This window comes from Lissotriton vulgaris, chromosome 11 (assembly GCF_964263255.1).
Source record: "Lissotriton vulgaris chromosome 11, aLisVul1.2, whole genome shotgun sequence".
NCBI classification, from domain to species: Eukaryota; Metazoa; Chordata; class Amphibia; order Caudata; family Salamandridae; genus Lissotriton; species Lissotriton vulgaris.
This window is the reverse complement of record NC_141699.1, coordinates 68,193,406-68,215,713: the sequence shown is the minus strand read 5'-3', so window position 1 is coordinate 68,215,713 and position 22,308 is coordinate 68,193,406. Positions and strand designations below refer to the sequence as shown.

At 47.3% G+C, this 22,308-nt stretch overlaps 1 protein-coding gene across 2 annotated transcripts in view; it reads right to left on the bottom strand.

The window, feature by feature from the left end:
- Positions 1 to 22,308, bottom strand: part of PI4KA (phosphatidylinositol 4-kinase alpha) — a 614,454-nt gene that overhangs the window by 54,242 nt on the left and 537,904 nt on the right. For both annotated transcript variants that reach the window (XM_086942716.1, XM_086942717.1), the window contains 6 exons: positions 18,396 to 18,563; positions 16,316 to 16,369; positions 15,610 to 15,730; positions 9,821 to 9,950; positions 4,462 to 4,532; positions 2,914 to 2,986 (listed from right to left, as the gene is read on the bottom strand). In XM_086942716.1, the coding sequence (XP_086798842.1) occupies positions 2,914 to 2,986; positions 4,462 to 4,532; positions 9,821 to 9,950; positions 15,610 to 15,730; positions 16,316 to 16,369; positions 18,396 to 18,563 (617 nt within the window). The remainder of the gene's footprint in view (positions 1 to 2,913; positions 2,987 to 4,461; positions 4,533 to 9,820; positions 9,951 to 15,609; positions 15,731 to 16,315; positions 16,370 to 18,395; positions 18,564 to 22,308) is intronic.

Here is a 22,308-nt window from a genome sequence, read left to right as displayed (position 1 = left end):
CAGACCCTGGAGGGTGGGCAAGGATCCAGCCCGAATGAGGCTGAATGACTGGGTGTTTCTGCCTTGCGTCTATCTCCTCCAGCAGTCTGTGGAGGATTGGTTTAACTGCACTGGTGCCATTGTCAGTTCTGCTGGTCAAGGCCAAAGTCTTCGGCTCTGAGCGCGGCTTTAGTTTGAGTGCAGAGGGTTTGGTCAGTGCCGAGGCAGATGTGGTCTTGCTGAGGGTCGGATCGAGCTGGTGTCGAAGTAGCTGGCGCCGAAGCAGCGGAACTCAAAGGTTTCTTCGGCGCTGAGCCAGAGCTGGACAGAGCTCCCAAAGTGGCTAGTCGGTGCCGACCACTGCAGAAAGGCAGTGGTGGTCTGAATCCCTGACTCTGGCGCTCCAGAGAAGCTGTGCACCCTTTGGTGGAAGGCTGCTCAGATTGAGAATGCTGTCAAAGGGGAGGGGGTACTCATAGACTGTTTGGCTGGTGGAAGATTCTCAATCTCCAGCTTGGAGCCGTAGCTTTCCTTGGGGGACAAAGCTTCCTCATCTGCAGCTAATGGTTGTGGATGGTGTTACCTCTCGATGTCCTCAGGACTAAAGAGGCCTGGGGTGTAGTCACCACTCCTGTGCAACATCTTGAGTCGACAAGCTCGATGGTCGCAGAGTCTTCTCGGGATGCAATGAGCAGCAGGAGTCACAGATGGCTTTGTTGTGCTCAGGAGATAGGCACAAATTGCAGACCTGATGGCGTCGCTTCAAGGATATTTCATGTGGCAGCGAGGTCAGTATCTAAATAGTATCCGTTCCATCACCATCGAGGCATGGTGGAGAGATGCGACCGAGACGGGAGTAGACCCCGAAGGGGCCGCGACTGACCCGAACCCCGCTTGAGCAAAGTCGCTGTCTCCCTGAAAGGGAGACTGGATCAACAAACAATACCCATGGAGGGAAGGAATCTGTGTAAACTGAAAAGAGCACAGCGTCTGTGTCGACTCGAAGCACAGAAAAAAACATTCAAACCAGACTGCGGAAAGAACATAATGTAACAATGGAGCGGATGACCATGTGCATTACCAGCAAGAGGAGGAGTCGAAGACTTCTTAGAAGAAAAACAACTTGAATACATTCGGGCCAAACACTAGCAAGAGTTTGCACAGCATGTGTATCTACAGGCACGCATGACTCGAGCATCCATGTTTCTTGCCATAGATTGATTTGCTGATTAAAGAATGAAACTTAAAAGCTTGCACCGACATGCCAGACAGGACAATAACTGAAGTTGTTGATTTTACTCATCTATAGGGGGTTTCAAGTTAAGTTCTAAAAACATATTAGATCCAAACTGAAAAGTGTGATTAAGTGATGAAAGGAAAGTCTGAGGTGGTCTTTTTTTTAAGATCAGACCAATAAATAATTTGTGCCAGGATGGTGGCAATCTGCCACTCTGGGTTACAGCCTTACAGGGTGCTACCAAAGCATGGTAGCATCCTTTGCCATCCAAATTATTTCAATGAGGTGCTCCTGAACTTATTTGCAATGTCATCGACAACCTAATTTTTACCTGCTTTTAAAATCATGGTCTGGTGACAATCAGTGTCGCCAGAAGAGAACACCACCACAACCTGCATCATAGGCTCAATTATTACTTAAATACAGGCAGCGCATGTCAAAGTGGTCCCTTTGAAATCAAGATGAAAGACCCAGGGGCGTGAACATGAAGTGGGGCAGCACAGATGAGGTCTGCCAGAAACTAGCAGATCCATCTGACATACATGAGCAGCGGATGTTAGGGGCCACATCATCACAAAGCTTTGCAAAAAGCTGCAATCTGAACAGTCCATTTAGGTATAGAAGAATGTGACCAAATTAGAAATATGACTTTCCCCAGGATTGCAATGGGATTCCAAGGAACAATCCCTTGAATCTAGAAGGGGTAAGCAGCATTGTCTGAGGTGCTGCTCTGTTTATGATTTATGGTGGGAGGAAGAATCCTCCCGTTTGTTTTAATGCTTTCAATTCTCTGAGTAAAGCGCCTCACAGGAGAAGGCCAGTCCCAAAAAAGGGACATAGACTCAGAACCAGTCTTCTGTTGATGCTGAGCAGTACTACAATTTGCTTCCCTCTTCCTGGTGACTTTATGGACCACAAATAACAAGGGTCACATTCAGCACCAAGACACAACAAACGAAAGGTGAATGCCAAAATCTGTCACTTGCATCTGAAAATGGTTTAAACCCAGAAAATGTCATTGATGACAAGTGCTAAAACAGATTAAATCAAAAAGATGTAAGAGTCTCAAAAATCTAAACTGAATCACACGCTCAGTCAAGCTCCAGGTGGCGACGTCAGTGTAGCATTGAATAAACAGAACTGACACCAATGACAGGTTGAGCTTTCATGGAGCTACTATGTCATCCCCAGCAATGACGCTCCCTAGAGGAACCACAATATTGCTGTAGCAACGTCACCAACATGTGGAGGAGCGAAACCGCTCCAAAGTTTTCAGATTCCACCTCATGCATGATGCGTCTGAGGAGGAACGACAATCAATCTCTTGGAAGACATATCCTCGAGTAATAAAAGTTTATTAGGAGTTTGGACAAACTTGGAATTGTGTGTTTAAGCTCCTATGTGGCATTTTTGCAGGGAAGGTTGCAGCAAGTATCAAGAACTCTCAATGGAGTCTCTAAAGAAAAGTATTTATAACGGGAGTGTCTCAAATTGCAAATCAATAAGGGTACAAAGATCTGTCTGTGCAGTTTTCATACATTGTTAGTAGCACCTTAAGAGACCTATGTATATGGCCTGTTTTGGCTGCCACTTGCACTGAACTGCACTCGAAGAACAATTGGCTAAGTGCGCTGAATTTAGCATTGACTATGACTACAATAAACAGGATGCAACTTGTCTACAGCATCGACTCTCACCTTTGCATAGGGGTGCCAGAATTGTAGTCAATATCTAGAACAATTGCTTCAGGGTTGCTGGGTAGGTAGCAGCCTAGAACCACAGAGAGCAAAGTTAATATGAAAAATGTCTGTCATGCAGACAGTTCTCAGATACAGTATTACAGATGCCAAGCATACCCACTAGCAGTTTAGGTATAGCATATGGAATAAGCAAAAAAGAGTAGAGGTAAAAGAGTGAGCAGGGGCAGGAACTGTGGACTTGGGCACCAGGAAACATGCAGCAGAAAAAGTGAGAGCAACATGCAGCATGGACAGCATGGCATAAAGGCTGCTGGGACAGTGAGGCCAAAATGGGGCAGTGACAGAACCAAATAGCAGAAAGACTGAGGTAATAGGGTAGTTGGGACAGTGAGAAAAATAGGCAGAAGCATAAATTAAGATGACCAGGAACCATAAAAACTGAAAGAACCAAGGGGGAGTACCAGTGATGAGCAGGAAGAGAAACACAGATGACAACACAGCAGAGGAAATGTGAAAATGAGAGAGCAATGAAAATGTGTTTGCTGGGCAGCAGGTGCATGGCTAGACCTAAGCAATAAGTGATGTGAGAGGGCCAGGCAGAAAAGGCAGTGACAGAACCAGTCAATAGGCAGGCTGAGGGCATTACTGCTGGCAGTGAGAGTAGTAGACAGAAGGGCCAATTAGAAACCTAGTTTGCAGTGAAAAGGAACAGCAGGCGTAGTAATAGACCTAAGCAGCAGGTGAAGTGCGAGGGGACGGCAGAGGCAGAACTCAGCAACAGGTATGCTGAGGATAGGACAGCTGGCAGTGACAGTAGTAGGCAATAGGGCCAATTAGAAATTAGGAGCCTAATTCACAAAGGTAAACTTTCATTATTGTGCAAGTTTGCTACTTTTTGGTATTCACAAACTACATGCAGCTTTTTTACGATGCCGCACTCCGTATACTTATGTGTGCAGAGATTTACGAACCCAGAGACTGTGGTATCAGAATGGAGAACTCTACACACAAGTATGGAGAGCGCGGAGTTGTAAAACTCCGCACATAGTTTGTGAATACCGAAAAGTAGTAAACTTACACAAAAGTGTAAGTTTACCTTTGTGAATCAGGCCATTAGTTTCAGCATAACAGTTGTGTGCTTCGGGTCATTGCCTCTTCTGCCTGGCCCTCTCACATCATTAGCTGGTCAGGCAGAATTACAGGTGAAGGACCAAGACACAGGACAGTAACAAGAGGGATAAAGTGGGCAAACAGCTGGGATACTGAAGGAACAGGGAACGAGTGGGTAGGACAGTGGGGAAAATGAGGGACTGGGAGCAAGGCCAGTTAAAGGACCAAGCACTAAGGGAAGTCAATGGGCCAGGCAGCAATGAAAGCGAACAGATGAAGAACTGACACCTCTTTAAATGCACAGAAAACAGACAAACTATTCTCAGTATGTCACATGGCCTTTCATAGAACACTCTTTCTTGAAATAGATCAGGTTAAAGGCTGCCCCTCCCAAACTCCCTCTGCCTCAAAACCATTTGAATGGGAGGGTCTTACCGGGTTGAACTTTCACTTCAGACAAAGCTGCCAAACACGCTTTTTTTCTCTCTTCTCCTTTAGGGAACGGCCTAGGAAGAGGAAGATCAAGGCATCATTCAGTGCATAAGAAAGGCTGATGGACAAAGTGACGGTCAGTAAATGAACGCAGCATGTGAAGCAAAGCAGGCACGGCTTACATCGAAAAGCACGGCCCGAGGCACGGTGTGCGGCCATTACTGTCCCATCCTGTTGGGCACTCTCCAGAACCCTGATGTCAAAGAATATCAAACAGGTCGACCAATAAGCGTTAAAGCGTCATAATTTGCAGTCAGTCCATTTAAACAAACACAAAGCTCCATTACCTCATTCAGCAGTGGCCTGGAGAGAACGCTGCACACCTGAATGTGAACCATTCTGTCAGTGGGTAAATCCCAAGTCATGGCAGCTGTATCTGCATTCTTCCTGCTATCTTGGGTAACTAGAGTGTAGTAAAAACTCTGGTACCAGCAACAAATGCTCAGCACTGAGAGCTGCCTTGGCTCCCGTTTCCAGAGCTGAACAAAAGCACAAAGAAGGGAGCCGGCTGACATAAGACAAGCAGAGTTTAGGAAAGCAGTCAGTGATCTGTGTGTTTATCTATGTAAATATATCTATGCAAGTTTGTTTATGCACGCACACGTGTGTGTAAGAGCGTACATTATACTCTTGTGCATTTGAGCATGAGGCTGCATAAGAGAAAACTTGGGCATGTGGTAGCACATCTGCTGTAAAATAATCTGGGTATAAAGGTTTCTACCTACCATTGTTGCAAATGAGTCTGTATCTGGCATGTGATTGTGGTACTAGGCATGCTGTGCTGGGCCTGGCCATATTATGGTTCCACCAGGGTACTGGATGACTGTACCTAGGCAAATGAGTCTGCCCTTAATGTACGGTGGCACTGATTTAGCATATAAGGCTGTACTTAGCTATAAGGTAGCTGAACCTGTGGCCATTCCCAGCAAACAATAGCAAAAGCTCGTCATTTGAGCCTGCATCTGACATTGTATAGAAACACCTGGGCCTATGAAAGCGCACACGCTGCGCTACTGCTGAAGCAGTGAATATGATGCTGTCTGTGCATATAGTAGACTTCACCCAGGCACAGGTAGGCTGCAGCTGTGTACATGAGGACAACCTGGTATTAGAACGCATTACAAGGGGGCATTTGAAAATATACAGGCAACATACCAGAAGTATCAGGACATTAGAAGAGGCACTTAGTCATATGATAGCTTTATCTTTGCATGTTTAATGTTGAGGAAATATAATAAATGGGCGTATAATAAATGGGCGTAAGTGCTAGCTTAATGACATAAGAAACTGCACCGTGGCATGAGAAGCTATACCTCGGCGGTATTATAATATTAAACATGGGCTTACCAAGTTGTTAAGCGATACATGGCTGTAATGTCATATGATAAATTCAGGCCTACCTGCTTAGCCTATTCATGCTTTAAGATGTCCCATTTAACAGCATAGTTGATAAAATGGTGTAACGGATTTATTAGCAGTCTGTGTTGAAAGCTCTGGTCCAAAGGTGTCACCCAGGAGAACACGCTTAACAACTTGCACTTGGGAATTAATAAGAGCTGCATTTTTCAGCACAAATCACGTTCTGCACAAGAGACTGGCAAAGAGGATAATTATCTTCATAATGAAGTAGCAGAGGACTAGAGGGAGCCTTTAGGGACTCATTAAAACCCACACTAGCACACACATTATTGCTGCTATGCACACACTGTCAAGCCACATTCAACATCACAGGTTACTTGTCAAATCTCAAACTTTTTTCCGTGTTTACTTCCAACATGGCCCTGTTTGCCTCTTTGCTAAAACACATTGGGAGTTGGGTTTCACCTAATTCTTTACATCAGCAGTCACTGTCAAGGCCTGCCTTTGGGCCTTGTTAGGCAGAGACAGAGAAAACATCCATTGCTTCTAATGGAGAGGGAATTAGACCAAGACATTAACAGCTTTATTAAGTGTGTCCTACAATAAACCCTGTAATTTTCCAGGTCGCAGAATTACTGCAATCAGAGGTCCCAACAATCCCAAAAAGTGGGATATAATAGGGGGATTACACGTTTTGGGGCTATCATATTTAAATAAGTGTTTCTGCATCATTCTACAGTCACAATCTCTGTGTGATATACCATCATTTCTACTCTAATTATCAGGCCCTTCGAGGCTGCATGGGGCACTCGTATGGACGCCCCTAGTGTGAAAATATCTTGGAAGACAGTTGTCTTCATCTTCAGTTTATCAAAGAACACCCCATAGATAGATAGACATTAAAATAAAAGTGCATTTTATCCAAATTTTATTCCACCTTTTGAGCTGAGGAGCACAGACCAACAGTGGTATACAGGCTAATGGAAAGATTAAATGGCTACTCACTGCTTACTGTAGGGTAGATAGCCTTTCATCTCCATGAATTGACCCAGGATTGGACATAAAGCCATTCACATCTTGGACTCAATAGTACATGCCTGAGGTGTTCAAATGGCTCTACACGGCACCAGAATCCCACTGTGGAATTGACCGGCATATATCTCCGGGGTTACTATCACGTTCCCCGTATCAAATAGAACTGCTCCTGTGGTCTTTTATTATCCCTTAATTCTCGTTCAATCATTCGAGGTTTGAACACCTCATACCATTGAGGCATGGATTTTAAATGTCCTGATGATGATCCCGCTATGCCTTAAAGGGGATCGAAACACCATCGACAATTCACACTTGATGATTTGATTGTATTATTGGTTAAATCACAAAAGTGTACTTCTTGTAATGTCTGCACAACTTGGATTGTATGCAGACTGTCTCACTGCCTCACTTGTTCGTATATGTCCTAATTGTCTCTATACAGTAGTAGGACACAGGCTGTGTTCCACGTTGATATTGTACGAGATTGACTGACTATACTTCCATTTGTGTTATTAAACCAAGTCCGGCTGGACAGATTATATGGATTTCAATCTTTATCTATATTTATTGTTTTTATTATCTTTTAATTGTTAGGGACCATTGTTACTTGAAATAGTATATGCACCCAAAGTCAGTTACCTATTGCTCCATTGGGTACCCTTGTACTTTATAACAAAAAGCCTTGAGCAACTGGGCATGCTTGTAACATGTTCAGGCTCCAAAGCCTAAGTGGAGCTACAAGCAGTGACATTAGGAACTAGTGGTTTATGATGAAGTGCAGGAATTTCCAGTCACTGGGGTACGAACGGGAATGTGGAAGAAAGCACCCTGCAAATCAACAAACTAGAAAGTCACCTTCTTTAAAGCAAAAAAGGATCTAAAGGTGCAGGACAAATCTTATAGATGCTTTAGTCATAAACCGGCAGGTTGAATTCGTTTTTAGAGTAGAGACCTATTGGGAGAACTGATAAGAGTAGATTGGTTGCTAAAAGAACTCTAGGTTTGGTACAAACAAGACCTTGCAAATGCTTACAGGCTACTTCTATGGCACCTTGGACGGGGTAGCCTCTTTAAAATTGAAAAGCAGCTCAGGATTTGTCTTTCTGCCCATCTGTCTCAGCAGGCATCACTGGTACATCTTCCAAAAAGTCCCTTTCCAACATCCATCACTTCTGCTTGAACTTAACATTGAGACGTTAGTGATCTTGTTGAAGAAATCAAACTCCTGCTGGTAGAACTCCTTGGCTGGACCAGAGAGCAATCCAATAATCTCTTCCATCAACTGTTCTGAAAGATCCATGGGCGCGTCAACATTATTTCGACCAGATAGCCATACAGTACTCATGAGGGTGTCATTAAATGGATGTAAGGCTTCGGATGTTGCTGGTGCAGGCTGTAGAATGTCTGTCAAAACATTTGCGTTAGTCTCAATGGAGGGAGGTTGTAACTGTAGCATTTTGTCTGCGCTCCGAATTACCGATGTAAATGAGGCACTTTTTTCTTTTAGTGGCCTATGTCGTGAGCAGAGCTCTGTTTCAGGGGAGGGATCAAGCCCACTGGCATTCTGTACGACAAGGTATAAGGCATCATCAGTGTAATGAGGTAGAAGCAGGCCCTCCTCCCTCATCAGCATCATCATCATCAATATCCTGGGATGCACCCAGCTCTGGTACAAGATCAGAGTTAGAGCCAAAATATAATGGAGCCTATGTTGACAGATGCTACCTGTTAAGATATACAGGAGTAGAGCAGGTGTGCAAGACAATAGGTTGTGCCTTTGCAATCTCACCGAGTGCCCTCAGTCTTGCACAGGCCAACATAGGTTCAGGATCTGACAAGGGCATCAGCACTGGATCATCCTGCGGTGCTGGCGGGACTGGTATCGAGCAGTAGGAAATGGTGTGCATCATGGAGCCAGAGTAGAAGTCTGTTCAGGAGTAAGTACGGATCTGGTAACGGATCTCAAGGAGATAGATGGTACAGAAAGGGACCCACAGGCAATAACCTGACTGGAGGCCCCTGTGGTTCCAGAGGGTGCGAAGCTGCACTGGAGGAAGCTGGACACACTTTGAAAATCTAAAGCTTGGACTCTTTAAGGGCCTCGATCTGCAGTGGGGTCGATGCCAGCCCCAGAAACTTGGGGCTTTTTGGGATCAGCTCCATGGCAGGTGACCTCAATGGAGCACCTTCTCTATGGAGCCAGAATGGTGGTAAGAGGGTTGAGTCCTGTTTTTTGTTGTTGTTTTATTTGCTTGTCTTTGCATTTGGACTTCAACTTGCCAGAGGACTTGGAGTGGGACCAAGCCCACGACTTGGAGGCTGCAACTTATGTTTGTATTCGGCGACATACAACTTCACCTCCCAGTGTCAAATCAGCTTTGGGTGCATAAGGGTACACTAATTCAAGTTGTGTCCCGAACCCCGGAACCAAAGGCACACCTCATGCTGATCCATGAGTGACACTTGCTTACAGCAATCACAGCAGAGGTTGAATCTTGCCATTTTCAGAGGTAACATCATTCCCGAGCACAGTGTAATGAAGTTCAGAATCGTTGGAAACTGACAAAATAGAGAGCGGAGCTGCTGATCTGCATCGGAAGATGTGGAAATGAAAGCACTGGCGTCAGCGTGCAGGGGTGGCACTAAAATGCAGCTCTACTGCACCACTTCGTCAGTAGGAGCCATGGTGGAGCCACATGGCGCCACTTAGCAGCGAGCTGGAGCACTACAATAAATGGAAAAGGGATCCACCTGGGGATATTCTAAAGTAAGGAATCTGCGGCTAGAAGAATCCATAGGATATTATTCCATGACCATGAAGAAAGGTGCACAATAACAAATGGTTGCCATTTACTGGTATGCTCGGAAGACAGTGAAAGAAAGTAACCTGCGTGGATGTAAAACTCACTTAATGATGGCAGAGACGTTGGTGATCTTGTTGAAGAAATCAAACTCCCGCTGGTAGAACTCCTTGGCTGGACCGGAGAGCGATCCAGTAATCTCTTCCATCAACTGCTCCAAAAGATCTCCAATGTCAGCTGTAAACAAACCACAACAGATCAAAGTAAACAAAGCGGAATGATGGATCTTTCTTCATCAATGAGTACAAACGAGCAAAGGGTGGAAGAGCCTTCAAAGTACAACTGCTTTCATAATGGTTATGGGATTGGAATGGAGGCAAAGGAAAGGTACTGCCTAGAAAAAATGTATACTGAAACACTCTGCTTAGTTGAGAAACAACTCTGAGGAGAAGGGGGCAAGCTTATAAGGAAAGAGAAGTCACATTGGACAGGGCCAAAGCCTCTTTTTTAATGATCTAATGAAGCTGTGAGCATTTGAGGAGGATGTAACAAAGAGTTAAAAATGTCAATCCCCAGAAGGCAATCACTGGTCTTTATGACACATGCAGATACAAAAACAAGCATTGGAAATGCAATAGGTCTCGCAGCATTAGAGTTAGTGCTTTTAGAATTGTTTATGGGTTTTTTTGTAAATCTTTAGCATTTTTGTTTCCTGTAGCCAATGCTAAAGAATTAAAAAAAAAAGCCATAAACATTTCTAAAAGCTCTAACTCAAATGCTCCGAGACCTATTGCACTGTGTGAGGGTGAGGGGTTGAGGGTGAGTGAGGGTGAGGGTGGGTGAGGGTGAGTGAGGGGTTGAGGGTGAGTGAGGGTGAGGGGTTGAGGGTAAGTGAGAGTGAGGGTGAGTGAGAGTGAGGGTGAGTGAGGGTGAGAGTGAGTGAGGGTGAGGGTGAGTGAGGGTGAGTGAGGGTGAGTGAGGGTGAGTGAGGGTGAGGGTGAGTGAGGATGAGGGGTTGATGTTGAGGGGTTGAGGGTGAGTGAGGGTGAGTGAGGGGTTGAGGGTGAGTGAGGGTGAGGGTGAGTTAGGGTGAGGGGTTGAGGGTGAGTGAGGGTGAGGGTGAGGGGTTGAGGGTGAGTGAGGATGAGTGAGAGTGAGGGTGAGTGAGGGGTTGAGGGTGAGTGAGGGTGAGTGAGGGTGAGTGAGAGTGAGGGTGAGGGGTTGAGGGTGAGTGAGGGTGAGTGAGGGGTTGAGGGTGAGGGGTTGAGGGTGAGTGAGGGTGAGTGAGGGTGAGGGGTTGAGGGTGAGTGAGGGTGAGGGGTTGAGGGTGAGTGAGGGTGAGGGGGAGTGAGGAGTGAGAGTGAGGGTGAGTGAGGGGTTGAGGGTGAGGGGTTGAGGGTGAGTGAGGGTGAGGGGTTGAGGGTGAGTGAGGATGAGTGAGAGTGATGGTGAGTGAGGGGTTGAGGGTGAGTGAGGGGTTGAGGGTGAGTGAGGGGTTGAGGGTGAGTGAGGGGTTGAGGGTGAGTGAGGGGTTGAGGGTGAGTGATGGTCAGGGTGAGTGAGGGTGAGGGTGGGTGAGGTGTTGAGGGTGAGGTGTTGAGGGTGATTGGGTGAGTGAGGGTGAGTGAGGGTGTGGAGTTGAAGGGGAGGCGTTGAAGGTGAGTGAGGGTGAGTGAGTGAGGGTGAGGTGTTGAGGGTGAGTGAGTGATGGTGAGGCGTTGAGGGTGGGTGAGTGAGGTTGAGTGTTTGAGGGTGAGGCATTGAGCGTGAGTGAGTGAGGGTGAGGTGTTGAGGGTGAGGGGTTGAGGGTGAGTGATGTTGATAGTTGTTGAGTGAGGATGATTGAGAGTGAGTGTGAGTGAGGTGTTGAGGGTGAGGGGTTGAGGGTGAGGGGTTGAGGGTGAGGCGTTGAGGGTGAGTGAGGGTGAGGGTGAGTGAGGATGAGGGGTGTGAGGGTGAGGGTGTGTGTGAGGGGCTGTGGGGGGTGAGGGTGAGTGAGGGTGAGTGAGGGTGAGTGAGAGTGAGTGAGGGTGAGTGAGAGTGAGTGAGGGGTTGAGGGTGAGGGGTTGAGGGTGAGTGAGTGAGGGTGAGGGGTTGAGGGTGAGGGATTGAGGGTGAGGGGTTGAGGGTGAGGTGTTGAGGGTGAGGTGTTGAGGGTGAGGTGTTGAGGGTGAGGGGTTGAGGATGAGGGGTTGAGGGTGAGTGAGGTTGAGGGTGGTTGAGTGAGGATGAGTGAGAGTGAGGGTGAGTGAGGAGTTGAGGTTGAGGTGTTGAGGGTGAGTGAGTGAGGGTGAGGGGTTGAGGGTGAGTGAGTGTGAGTGAGTGTGAGGGGTTGAGGGTGAGTGAGGATGAGTGAGAGTGAGGGTGAGTGAGGGGTTGAGGGTGAGGCGTTGAGGGTGAGGCGTTGAGGGTGAGGGTGAGTGAGGGTGAGTGAGGGTGAGGTGTTGAGGGTGAGTGAGGATGAGTGAGAGTGAGGGTGAGTGAGGGGTTGAGGGTGAGTGAGGGGTTGAGGGTGAGTGAGGGGTTGAGGGTGAGTGATGGTCAGGGTGAGTGAGGGTGAGGGTGGGTGAGGTGTTGAGGGTGAGGTGTTGAGGGTGAGTGAGGGGTTGAGGGTGAGTGAGGGTGAGTGAGGGTGAGGAGTTGAGGGGGAGGCGTTGAGGGTGAGTGAGGGTGAGTGGGTGAGGGGTTGAGGGTGAGTGAGTGAGGGTGAGGGGTTGAGGGTGGGTGAGTGAGGTTGAGGGTTTGAGGGTGAGGGGTTGAGCGTGAGTGAGTGAGGGTGAGGGGTTGAGGGTGAGGGGTTGAGGGTGAGTGAGGTTGAGGGTGGTTGAGTGAGGATGAGTGAGAGTGAGGTGTTGAGGGTGAGGGGTTGAGGGTGAGTGAGTGAGGGTGAGGGGTTGAGGGTGAGGGGTTGAGGGTGAGGTGTTGAGGGTGAGTGAGGGTGAGGGGTTGAGGGTGAGGGGTTGAGGGTGAGTGAGGATGAGTGAGAGTGAGGGTGAGAGAAGTTGAGGGTGAGTGAGGGGTTGAGGGTGAGTGATGGTCAGGGTGAGTGAGGGTGAGGGTGGGTGAGGGGTTGAGGGTGAGTGAGGGTGAGTTTGAGGGGTTGAGGGTGAGTGAGGGTGAGGGGTTGAGGGTGACATGGGCGTCCCAAAAGTGGGGACCCCGGTCAATTGCAGCCTCTTATGTGCCGTTGGAGGACGATGAAGGCATCCCACGGGACAGGTTGTTCAACGTCCTCAGCCCAAGAGGGTCAGCAGCTGTTTGCGCTCACACGTGGGAAATGGGGCCTCCTCTTCTGAGAGGCAGCTTTATAGTACTTTAAGGAGTGGAACATGGTAATAAGTCTCCCTCATACAAAACAGAACATGATACCAAGTACCACATATCTGCGAGGAATGCGTGGAAGGACTTACTACATGCCCTTATCAAAACCCTCTAAATTCTGTCTGCATGCATTGCCCCCTCCCCCCCCAATTTCTGTTAAGCCAGGGATAGTTTAAAGCACATAGATAAACATCTCCCACGAAAAGCAGACGTACATGATACACCCAGAAACACCCACTAGATAACAAATACAATTTTAAAACACTATAGCAGGTTCCCCTCCAGTACGGTTATTCAGTGGTTAGGTTCAGAAACGTCATGGCTCTCAGTAAATGCATTTGTTACAAACTGCCACAAAACGCTTAGAAGATCAAAAACATGGATGGACAAAATGAGGCCTAATAACAAAGCACTCCCTACCCTATATCAAAGCAAAACCAGCTGAGCGTTTGTGAAACGGGCGCAGAGATGATCGTATTGCCTATGTTACTGAGATGTACAATTAATTGCGAATATGTGTTTTGCCTCATTTGTTTAATTTATTTCCACAAACTGGTAATGTCGAGAATGCACCGGCCTCTCTTAAACAACAAGCTGAAGCCCGGTGACTGACAGAAAGGGAAGAGGTAGGGGGCAGTGGGAGCGGGAGCAGAGAGTCAGCAGGGAAAACACACAACAATGAAAGCATAGCCACACGGCGCTTGTGAAAGGGTGCCGCGCTGATAGAGCTCACACATCCAGTGTTCCCGGAGACCAGTCATCAACGTCCGGGGCAGCTGCGAGGAGCAGGGCAGGCACAGACAGCAGTGCCCCCCTGGTCTGAGCCAAGCAGCGCAGCCTTCTCTCTGGCCCGCCGTTATAACGCAGAAAGTGTTAACTTTGCCTGAAGAGTCATGTTTGGCATACTACAAGACAAGTTTAGAAAAATAACGCTGGCTGTTAGGGCGTTAATAAAGCATAGCCACACGGCGCTTGTGAAAGGGTGCCGCGCTGATAGAGCTCACACATCCAGTGTTCCCGGAGACCAGTCATCAACGTCCGGGGCAGCTGCGAGGAGCAGGGCAGGCACAGACAGCAGTGAAACAAGGGAGAGCACAAACTAGAAGCCATGTTGACGTAAAAGTAACGCAGCGCGGCCGAATGAAATTTCAAGTCGGGTGGGGGGCGGGAGAGAAGGGAAGTGAGCGAGTGGGAGGGAAGCGCTGGTGAAGCGTCGCCCTACAAGAGCCTGGTTGGGGCGGGAAGGGGAGGAGTAACGCAGCGCGGCGAATGAAATTTCAAGTCGGGTGGGGGGGCGGGAGAGAAGGGAAGTGAGCGAGTGGGAGGGAAGCGCTGGTGAAGCGTCGCCCTACAAGAGCCTGGTTGGGGCGGGAAGGGGAGGAGTAACGCAGCGCGGCCGAATGAAATTTCAAGTCGGGTGGGGGGCGGGAGAGAAGGGAAGTGAGCGAGTGGGAGGGAAGCGCTGGTGAAGCGTCGCCCTACAAGAGCCTGGTTGGGGCGGGAAGGGGAGGAGTAACGCAGCGCGGCCGAATGAAATTTCAAGTCGGGTGGGGGGCGGGAGAGAAGGGAAGTGAGCGAGTGGGAGGGAAGCGCTGGTGAAGCGTCGCCCTACAAGAGCCTGGTTGGGGCGGGAAGGGGAGGGGGCGGAGCGGGTAAACAAAGACGGACGTGCACGCGCTTTTAAGCTCAATGCGCATGCGCATTGAGCTTAAAAGTCACGGGCACTGCAAGGAATCGCCACGATTCCTTGCAGTGTGGATAAAGAGCGGATAAGTGCCAATACTCTCGCCTTGCTCGATGCGCATGCGCATCGACAGGCGAGACCTAATAAGAGGTCAGACAACGTGTAAGGCAATCCAAATTCTGGGGTCCTGTGGACTTTAGTGGAAAATGGATCCCTATGGACTCTTAACAGAAGTATTTTTTTAACCAGATGCCAAAAAGTGGGCAACGGGGTGGGATTGGGGATAAATGCTCTTTTTAGAGAAGCAGCAAGAAATCTGACAGAAAATGTCAAAAAGCTACCCAAAACAAAATGACAATCTACAATAAACAGAAACTTTTGACAGCATTTCATAGTCCAAGTGCAATCGCATGGAGAGATCCACAGTCTTTCAACCAGCAATATGTACCCAGACCATTCAGTGATCTACTCAGTGAGAGTGCCGTAGTCCCACAACAGTGTAGCACCCTCATACCATCATTTTCTGGCTCGATCTTCCAAGAAACTTCATGAAGATTGACTGTAGCTAGCAGGTCTGTCAAGACAGTGAATCAGTAATGCCACTGTGAGCACACTGAGCATCGATATTTCACAACTGACGGGCAGCCAATGAAATATCTTTGGATGTACTTGGCTTGCTAGCAACCGACAGTGCTAGTGTGCTTTCTCACTGGGCATGGTGGCCTAAGTACTAAAACCTGGCATTGATAACGAACAGACAAAAACAGCAGCAGACCACAAAAAAGACAGAGAAAGAAAAGCTCTTGCTGCAGAGGAATTGACAAAGTGCTCAGGAAAAGCTGGGAATGAGACACCAATCTAACAATGTCAATAATCCTGCAAATTACTCACGGTCTTTAGTGTGTGCCTCTTCATCGAGAAAGATATTGGTTTTCATGTTCCAGATGAACTGATGAGCAAGGAGCTGAGACTTAGCAGCAGCCCACAGAATGTATTCTCGGACATAACCCATCTATTTGGAAACAGAAGTGGAGTCAAAAGAAGGACGACTCACAGACACATTATTCCAGATACCCAAATCCCTCTACATATGTACCAGGTGCGCTTTCAGAATTCAAATAACAGAGCAGCGGAGGAGGAGTGACTCAACAGTAGCTAAGCTACACCACAACATTTATGTACAAGATTTACATACAGAAAGCTTATCCAAAGCCATCCAATGCCTCATTTGAGAAAAGTATACACGCGATACAGACATTAAAAGCACAAATGTGGATAACAGATATAAACTATATTTGCACTGAGGACTCATAAATGTAGAAAAATGTATTAAGTGTAATCCACTAAAAACAGCAATTCAAACTGTAAAAAATATATTTTTAAACTAAATAGTTTTAAGCATTTTCAATTATCATCAATTGCAAATTATGTTAACAAGGTTTATGGGTGGGGAGGGCAATGGATGTAGAACAGAAGAAACATCTGAGCTAAATCATGACGAAACCAAACAAATTAGAAGGAGAAAGGGAATGATAGCATAAAGCCAAATAATGTAGATGTTTCTCTGAAGATGGGAACCCTGACAATGAGCTCTTACCTTGTCGTAGCGCAGCGCTTGTACAATCTGTGGAATGTAGAAGAGGATGGCATCCTAAAAATACAAGAACAGAAGAGTAAAGGTGTAAGGTGTACCTCTGGACAGCAGAATCATGGGAGAGCTAGGGGAGTCCTATGAAGGCTGGGCAGTAATGCAAAGATGGGGCACCGCAGCAGAAGGTGAAAACTTGAAGCGTATCATCCGTGATGTAAATGCAGGACACTGTGGGATCGGTGGGACACTGGAGTGCATGAGCGTAATGCAGCAGATTTTGAATACTAAAGTGGATCAGGGTCTAATGAAAAGGCAGGACACTGATAAAGAAGTGAATAGCACAAGCTGAGAACTGCAGAAGAGGAGAGGCATCAATGCCATTTGACAACATTGCAAAAGGAATACATGATGGACGGAATGCTTAACAATGCAAACATTAACCCCTGTTACAAAGATCTGGGTTTAATTCATCTGTCCTCTGCCCACAATGCCACTTCCGTTTGGACCCAGCCATATGCAAATCAATCTTGACCCTACTTCTCATGGGAACAGTCCAGAGCGAACTGCCAAGCCAGGTTGATTGGTTCAGCATTCCGTCCATCATCTGTTCTTTTCGCATTTGTCGCTCTAAGTGGGAAGGGGATAACCAGACTTAAGTACAGTGCTTGCTTTGCCACCAGATTCAAGTTAGCTTGAGTGATGAGGGGTGAAACCCTGAAACAGGTTCCAAGATGCTTGTTTCTGGTCCAGGGAGTACCTGGCCTGGCAGTTGGGGCTGGACTGATCCTATTTGCATTTGGCTGGGTCTAAACTGGAATGGCGTGGTGTGCAAAGAACTATGGATTTAACACAGATCAGTGACTGGGGATGAATGTTTGATTGGTTCAGCATTCCGTCCATCATCTGTTCTTTTTGCATTAGACAACATTGCAGCACATTTAGCCTGAGGAGCAGGGCACAGCATGAGATGTGAAGTAACCCAGCCGAGGATGGACACTGCAATAGAGCACTGCAGCGGAAAAGGGCAAAGGAAAAGGGATCCACATCAGAAAAGGAGCACACAGCAGATGAGGGATCACAGGAGCAGAGGAAGAGCACAGAAGCAGAGGAGGGACACACCTGCAGAGGAGGGAAATGGCAGCAAAGGTGGGATAAAGCAGCAGTGGAGGGACATGGCTACAGAGGAGGGACACGGCTGTGGAGGAACGAGACAGCTGCAGAGGAACGAGACCAATGCGGGGTCCCAGAAGCAGAGGAGGAGCACTGCAGCAGAGTGAGCACTGTAGTAGAGGAGGGTCAATAATGTAACGATAAGGCACTGTAGCAGATGCAGAGGCATTCAAGCAGAGGAGGGACAATTCAGAAGAATTGGAGATCTGCAGCAGGGGGACCACAGCAGGAAAGGGGCACCACAGGGGGAAAGATGCCCAGCGGCAGAGTTGGGACACTGTAACAGAGAAGTGGCGCTACACTATTGGGGGGCGGGGGTCACAGAAGGAAAAGGAGCACTGCATATAGCAAAAGAGGGGAACACAGAAGGAGGTGATGCAGTACAGGAGGAATTCACACAAGGCAGACACTAGAGCAGGAGAGGCATTCTGCCTCAGAGGCAAACACTGACAAAGATAAAGGGCACTAAAGCAGAACGGTACTTAAGCTGAGACATGGTGCCATCCCAGAGCAGCACTGCATGACAGGCAGGGCACAACAGGCGAGAGATGCCTTGCTGTGGTGGCAAAGCCTTGTGGCAGAGATGACGCACCACCACATATGGGCAGAAAGTGCACTAGCAGAGGCACAGCAGTACAGCCCAGAGGGGCATTGAAGCTGAAGCAGGGCATCGCTGTAGATATGGGGTATTGCAGTGGAGATGTAGCAATAAAGTACAGACCGAGAAAAAAAGGGAATCAATATTGCAATAAAGATAGGGCTGTGCAGGTGTGGCAGGGAATTGTCAGATCAATGAACACACTTGAATAGCCAAGCCGTAACAATGGAACACAATAGTCCCACACATATGTTAGCATACTTCCATTAGACCAAAGGCACTCAACTTTGAGGTGTTTCGAATAACATTGATTCCTACCGGTGGGAAGGAGCGCAGCACTTTGACACCATACTGCGCAGTGAGAGGATGTGGCGGGTACATGCTTGAGAAGTACGAAAGGCCAGTAGGTGGGTCTGTTGGGGCCCAGCATAGGATGTGGCTTAGCTCAGGAGCGTCTGCATCAATTGTGTGGAATGTCACCAGATACTGTTAACAAAAAAAAGGCAAAGATTGGTACACACAACATCCAACAAGCATACAGAGCAGACATTTCCAACTAACCAAAATCAAGTATGTTTCAAACTTCTTTTTAAAAAGTCACTTTATAATAATAATACTGCCATTTGTAGTATTGTAGCTTTTTCAAGCATACCAAAGATTATAGAATGAGAAGATCTTTTTTGGGAAAATCACAATTACACTAATTCAAACGCTGCACATGTTTAATTCAGAAATAACTTCAAAGTGATCAATCAGAAATCTGAATGACCAATAGGATTTCTGAATGATAAATCGGTATTCTGAATTAATAATCAAAATTCCAAATGACCAACTAAGTTTAAAAGTGAATCTTTATTATTCGAGTTTACCAATACTAGTTCTGAGTGATCAATCCAAGGTCCAAATGATCAACTCCAGTTCATAATAACCGATTGATTCTGTGTTCCGAATCACTAATCCAAATCTCAAGGATCCAGATGAAGTTTGGAACCTTCAACTGGTGCTCTAGGCTTTAGGCGGACATTATGAAGCCCTCCTGAGAAATCTGAATTCAAAATACAATCAGGATTCTGAATATGTGAAAGATTTGGCCTTTACACTGCTTTGCAGTGCATGTCAGCAGGGAGTGGTTTGGTATTTTTAATAAACACACAGGAATTTGAAATCTAAAATCACATTTCTGAGTACTGTATACAACCAATTTTTACTCTGTTGCCTAATTACAGCTTACATTTACTTAACATCCTGCAACTAGCTAAGGACACGGATTCAACAAAGCTGTCCATCAATTTTGCATTGTTACTGTGTACAAGAGACCCTCAAATTTCTTGCAGATATTGCAGCACTGTTTAACATATATGAATGATGTTACAAATTATTTCTCCATGGGACATTGGGAGGCACGGAGCAGCGTGTAATAGGATGAATTCCGGGGAAAAGCGGAATCACAGCCACTCAGTGACCTTCTTTCTTAATAGCAAGAGAGTACAAATGAAAATGTAAATGTTCTGTTATCCCAATACAGATGATCAAAGGTCTTGCATTATGTTCTTTCATTTCTCATAACATTTCTGGCAAAATATCGCCTCCTTGCCTCTCGAGACAAACAAGCCTTCAACATCACAAAGACACTGAGAAGTGCTCGGATGAGGATACAGCCTTGCAAACCCTATATGCAGAACATTTGTGGTACCAGCATTTTTTATCACCTCATGCCTAGTGTTGAGAGAGACAATGTAGATCTTTAAGCACGAAGCAGGAGACTGGGGTCCATAGAGGTAATGTTTGGAAACCCGTTTTGCTGAGAAACTGGAGGAAGGCAACCCCACTAGATATGTAAGGACACTGGGTTATTTGAGCCTGGTGATGGACGTAAGGAACATAGTCAAGCACTTGGGAGCTGTAGACCTCCCATTGGTAGAGAAATGGAAGGAAAATATGGACTGGTTAATGACCACCGAAAAATATATCTAAAAGTGAAGAGGGTGCGTAGGAAACTGTTTTTTGCAGTTGTCGCCTCACTTTTTGCCGCCTTTTTAGCTACTAGATGCTTTGTATTCGATTCAGACAGTGCACAGAGGCCTGCCAACCAGACCTCAGTACAGTACTCTTTCCTTAAAACAAGGTGATGTCTAATTGCAACCCAATTGGCATTAACTTTAGTACCACTGTAAGTCCCTAGTAAATGGTACTCCCCGCACTTAGGGCATGGGTAGTAATGAGGGTCCCTATGGGCTGTAGCACATCTTATGCCACCCTAAAACCTACACGCAAATTCCACACAGACTGCCATTGCAGGCTGCATGAGTTGGTGCAAACCATGGTTGAAAATAAAACATGACACACTCTTGTGTGCCGTGGCAAAGACACTGCATGGGCCTTATTTAAGGCACCCCTACAGCAGGCCGTGGAGCCCGATGGCAGGGTGCATTCTAGCACATGTGAGGACATATCTGTATGAGCAGATATGCCCCTGTAATGTCTAGTTCCATTGCTGGATATTACAAGTGTACACGGAAGCCATCTTAAGGTATGTACTGGGCACAGGGCAAAACGAGTTTCCCAGCTACACAATGGCTTCACTGAAACCTATGGTGCTTGGTATCAAACACCTAGTATTAATAAACCCACACTGATTCTCCAGTGTTGAATTTATTAATCCCTGCACGCAGAGGGTACCTTAGAGGTACTAATCCTCTAGTGTGCTGGCTAAGTGGTTCTGCCCTGTCATCCCAGATGAGTTTCTGACCCCCTAGGAGGTGAGAGACCCGCTCTCAGAGGTCAGAAACAAGGCCTGCTCTGACATGAGGTGTTTACACCTCCTCCAAACAGGACGGCTAGTAAATTAGCATGTCAAGGCCGGGAGGTTCAAAGAGCACCTCACCTTTGATATGCGAGCATGGCTTCCCCTAGACCTGAAGGAAGCCACCCTCTACCCTGAGGCCCATATGGCACCAGGACAGAGGGAATATTAGACAAGTTGGATACATCCCTATGGAGGCCAGCCTGACATGAAAAAGAGGATTCCACCATCTTGTGGGTGGTGAAATTAGGAACTCTGGGACAGGGTGATGCCCACTTCCCACAGGAAGTGGTCATCTAGAGGGTGTGGAGAACGCAGCGGTAAGTAATTAATTTGCTGCTATCCTTCACTCTCCTTGACGCCCCTAAATTGAGTTGTTAGGTGGCTCCCCTGACAACAGAAACTTAGATATATCTCCCTAAGATAGAAAGAAGGACAAAGAAGAGCCCATGGCGTAAGAAGTGAGGAACAGCGACTCACTTGGCGCCAATCCTGCCAGCCTGCCTGCTGTCCCCTACAACTGAAAGGACCTGGTTTGTCCAGAAAGCCGTGTCACCTCCCAAAGCTATGGAAGAGTGACCCACGACTTCACCTGGCCAGCAACAGCTCCTTTGGAGCAGAGAAGCTGCTCCCCTACACGTTCGCATGTAAGAATGGACAGATACAAGAGTCTCTGCCAGTGCAAATCCCCTGGACTAAACAGCACTGCAGTTAAGTCCCCCCCCCACCCCCGGACTGATTTTCCATGATTCAACAGTGCTACTGAGGAACAGAGACCCCTCAGGAGCTAAGCACCCCCTTGGTTTTAGCCCGACTGGCCCCTCAGTCCCCGCAAGCAGCCTCTGTCTGCAGAAAAGCAGGAACTGCGATAGCTTCCTGATAACCGTGACCCGACGTCTGGGTTCACCACTTCACTAGAGCCTGAGAAGAAATGGACCAATGGTGCCACTGCATCCGGAGACTGTCCAGAGCGGAGACCCACTTTGCGTTTGGCTGCTCTAGTCCCCAGGTCCACGCCTGCAGCCTGTTTTCACAAGTCACTTTCAAACCATGAGTCTCTACCGCAGCGCTACCCTGCCGGAGAAATCACCACTGCAGCTGAACCCAGTAGCCCGAGTACCAGTAGACCAGCGATGTCCCTACAGGCCCGAGCATCTCAAGGACTGAGCCCTCCTGTGGGTTCACCAGGAAAGTCCCCCCCCCCCCCAGTCCCTGCTTGCAGCCTCTTTGTAACCAGACCGCCCCCATTGACTTTAACAGGGCACCAGACGTGGAAAGGCACCTCTGCACACGGATGCCCCAGACCCTCCCGAGATGACCTGTTGGTACTGCCTTGGACCCTGCCCCATGCATACCTTAAATCCTGAAGAACAGTCCCATAAGTCGCTGCTAAGTACCCATATGCAGTACATGTTTCTTTCCCATAGG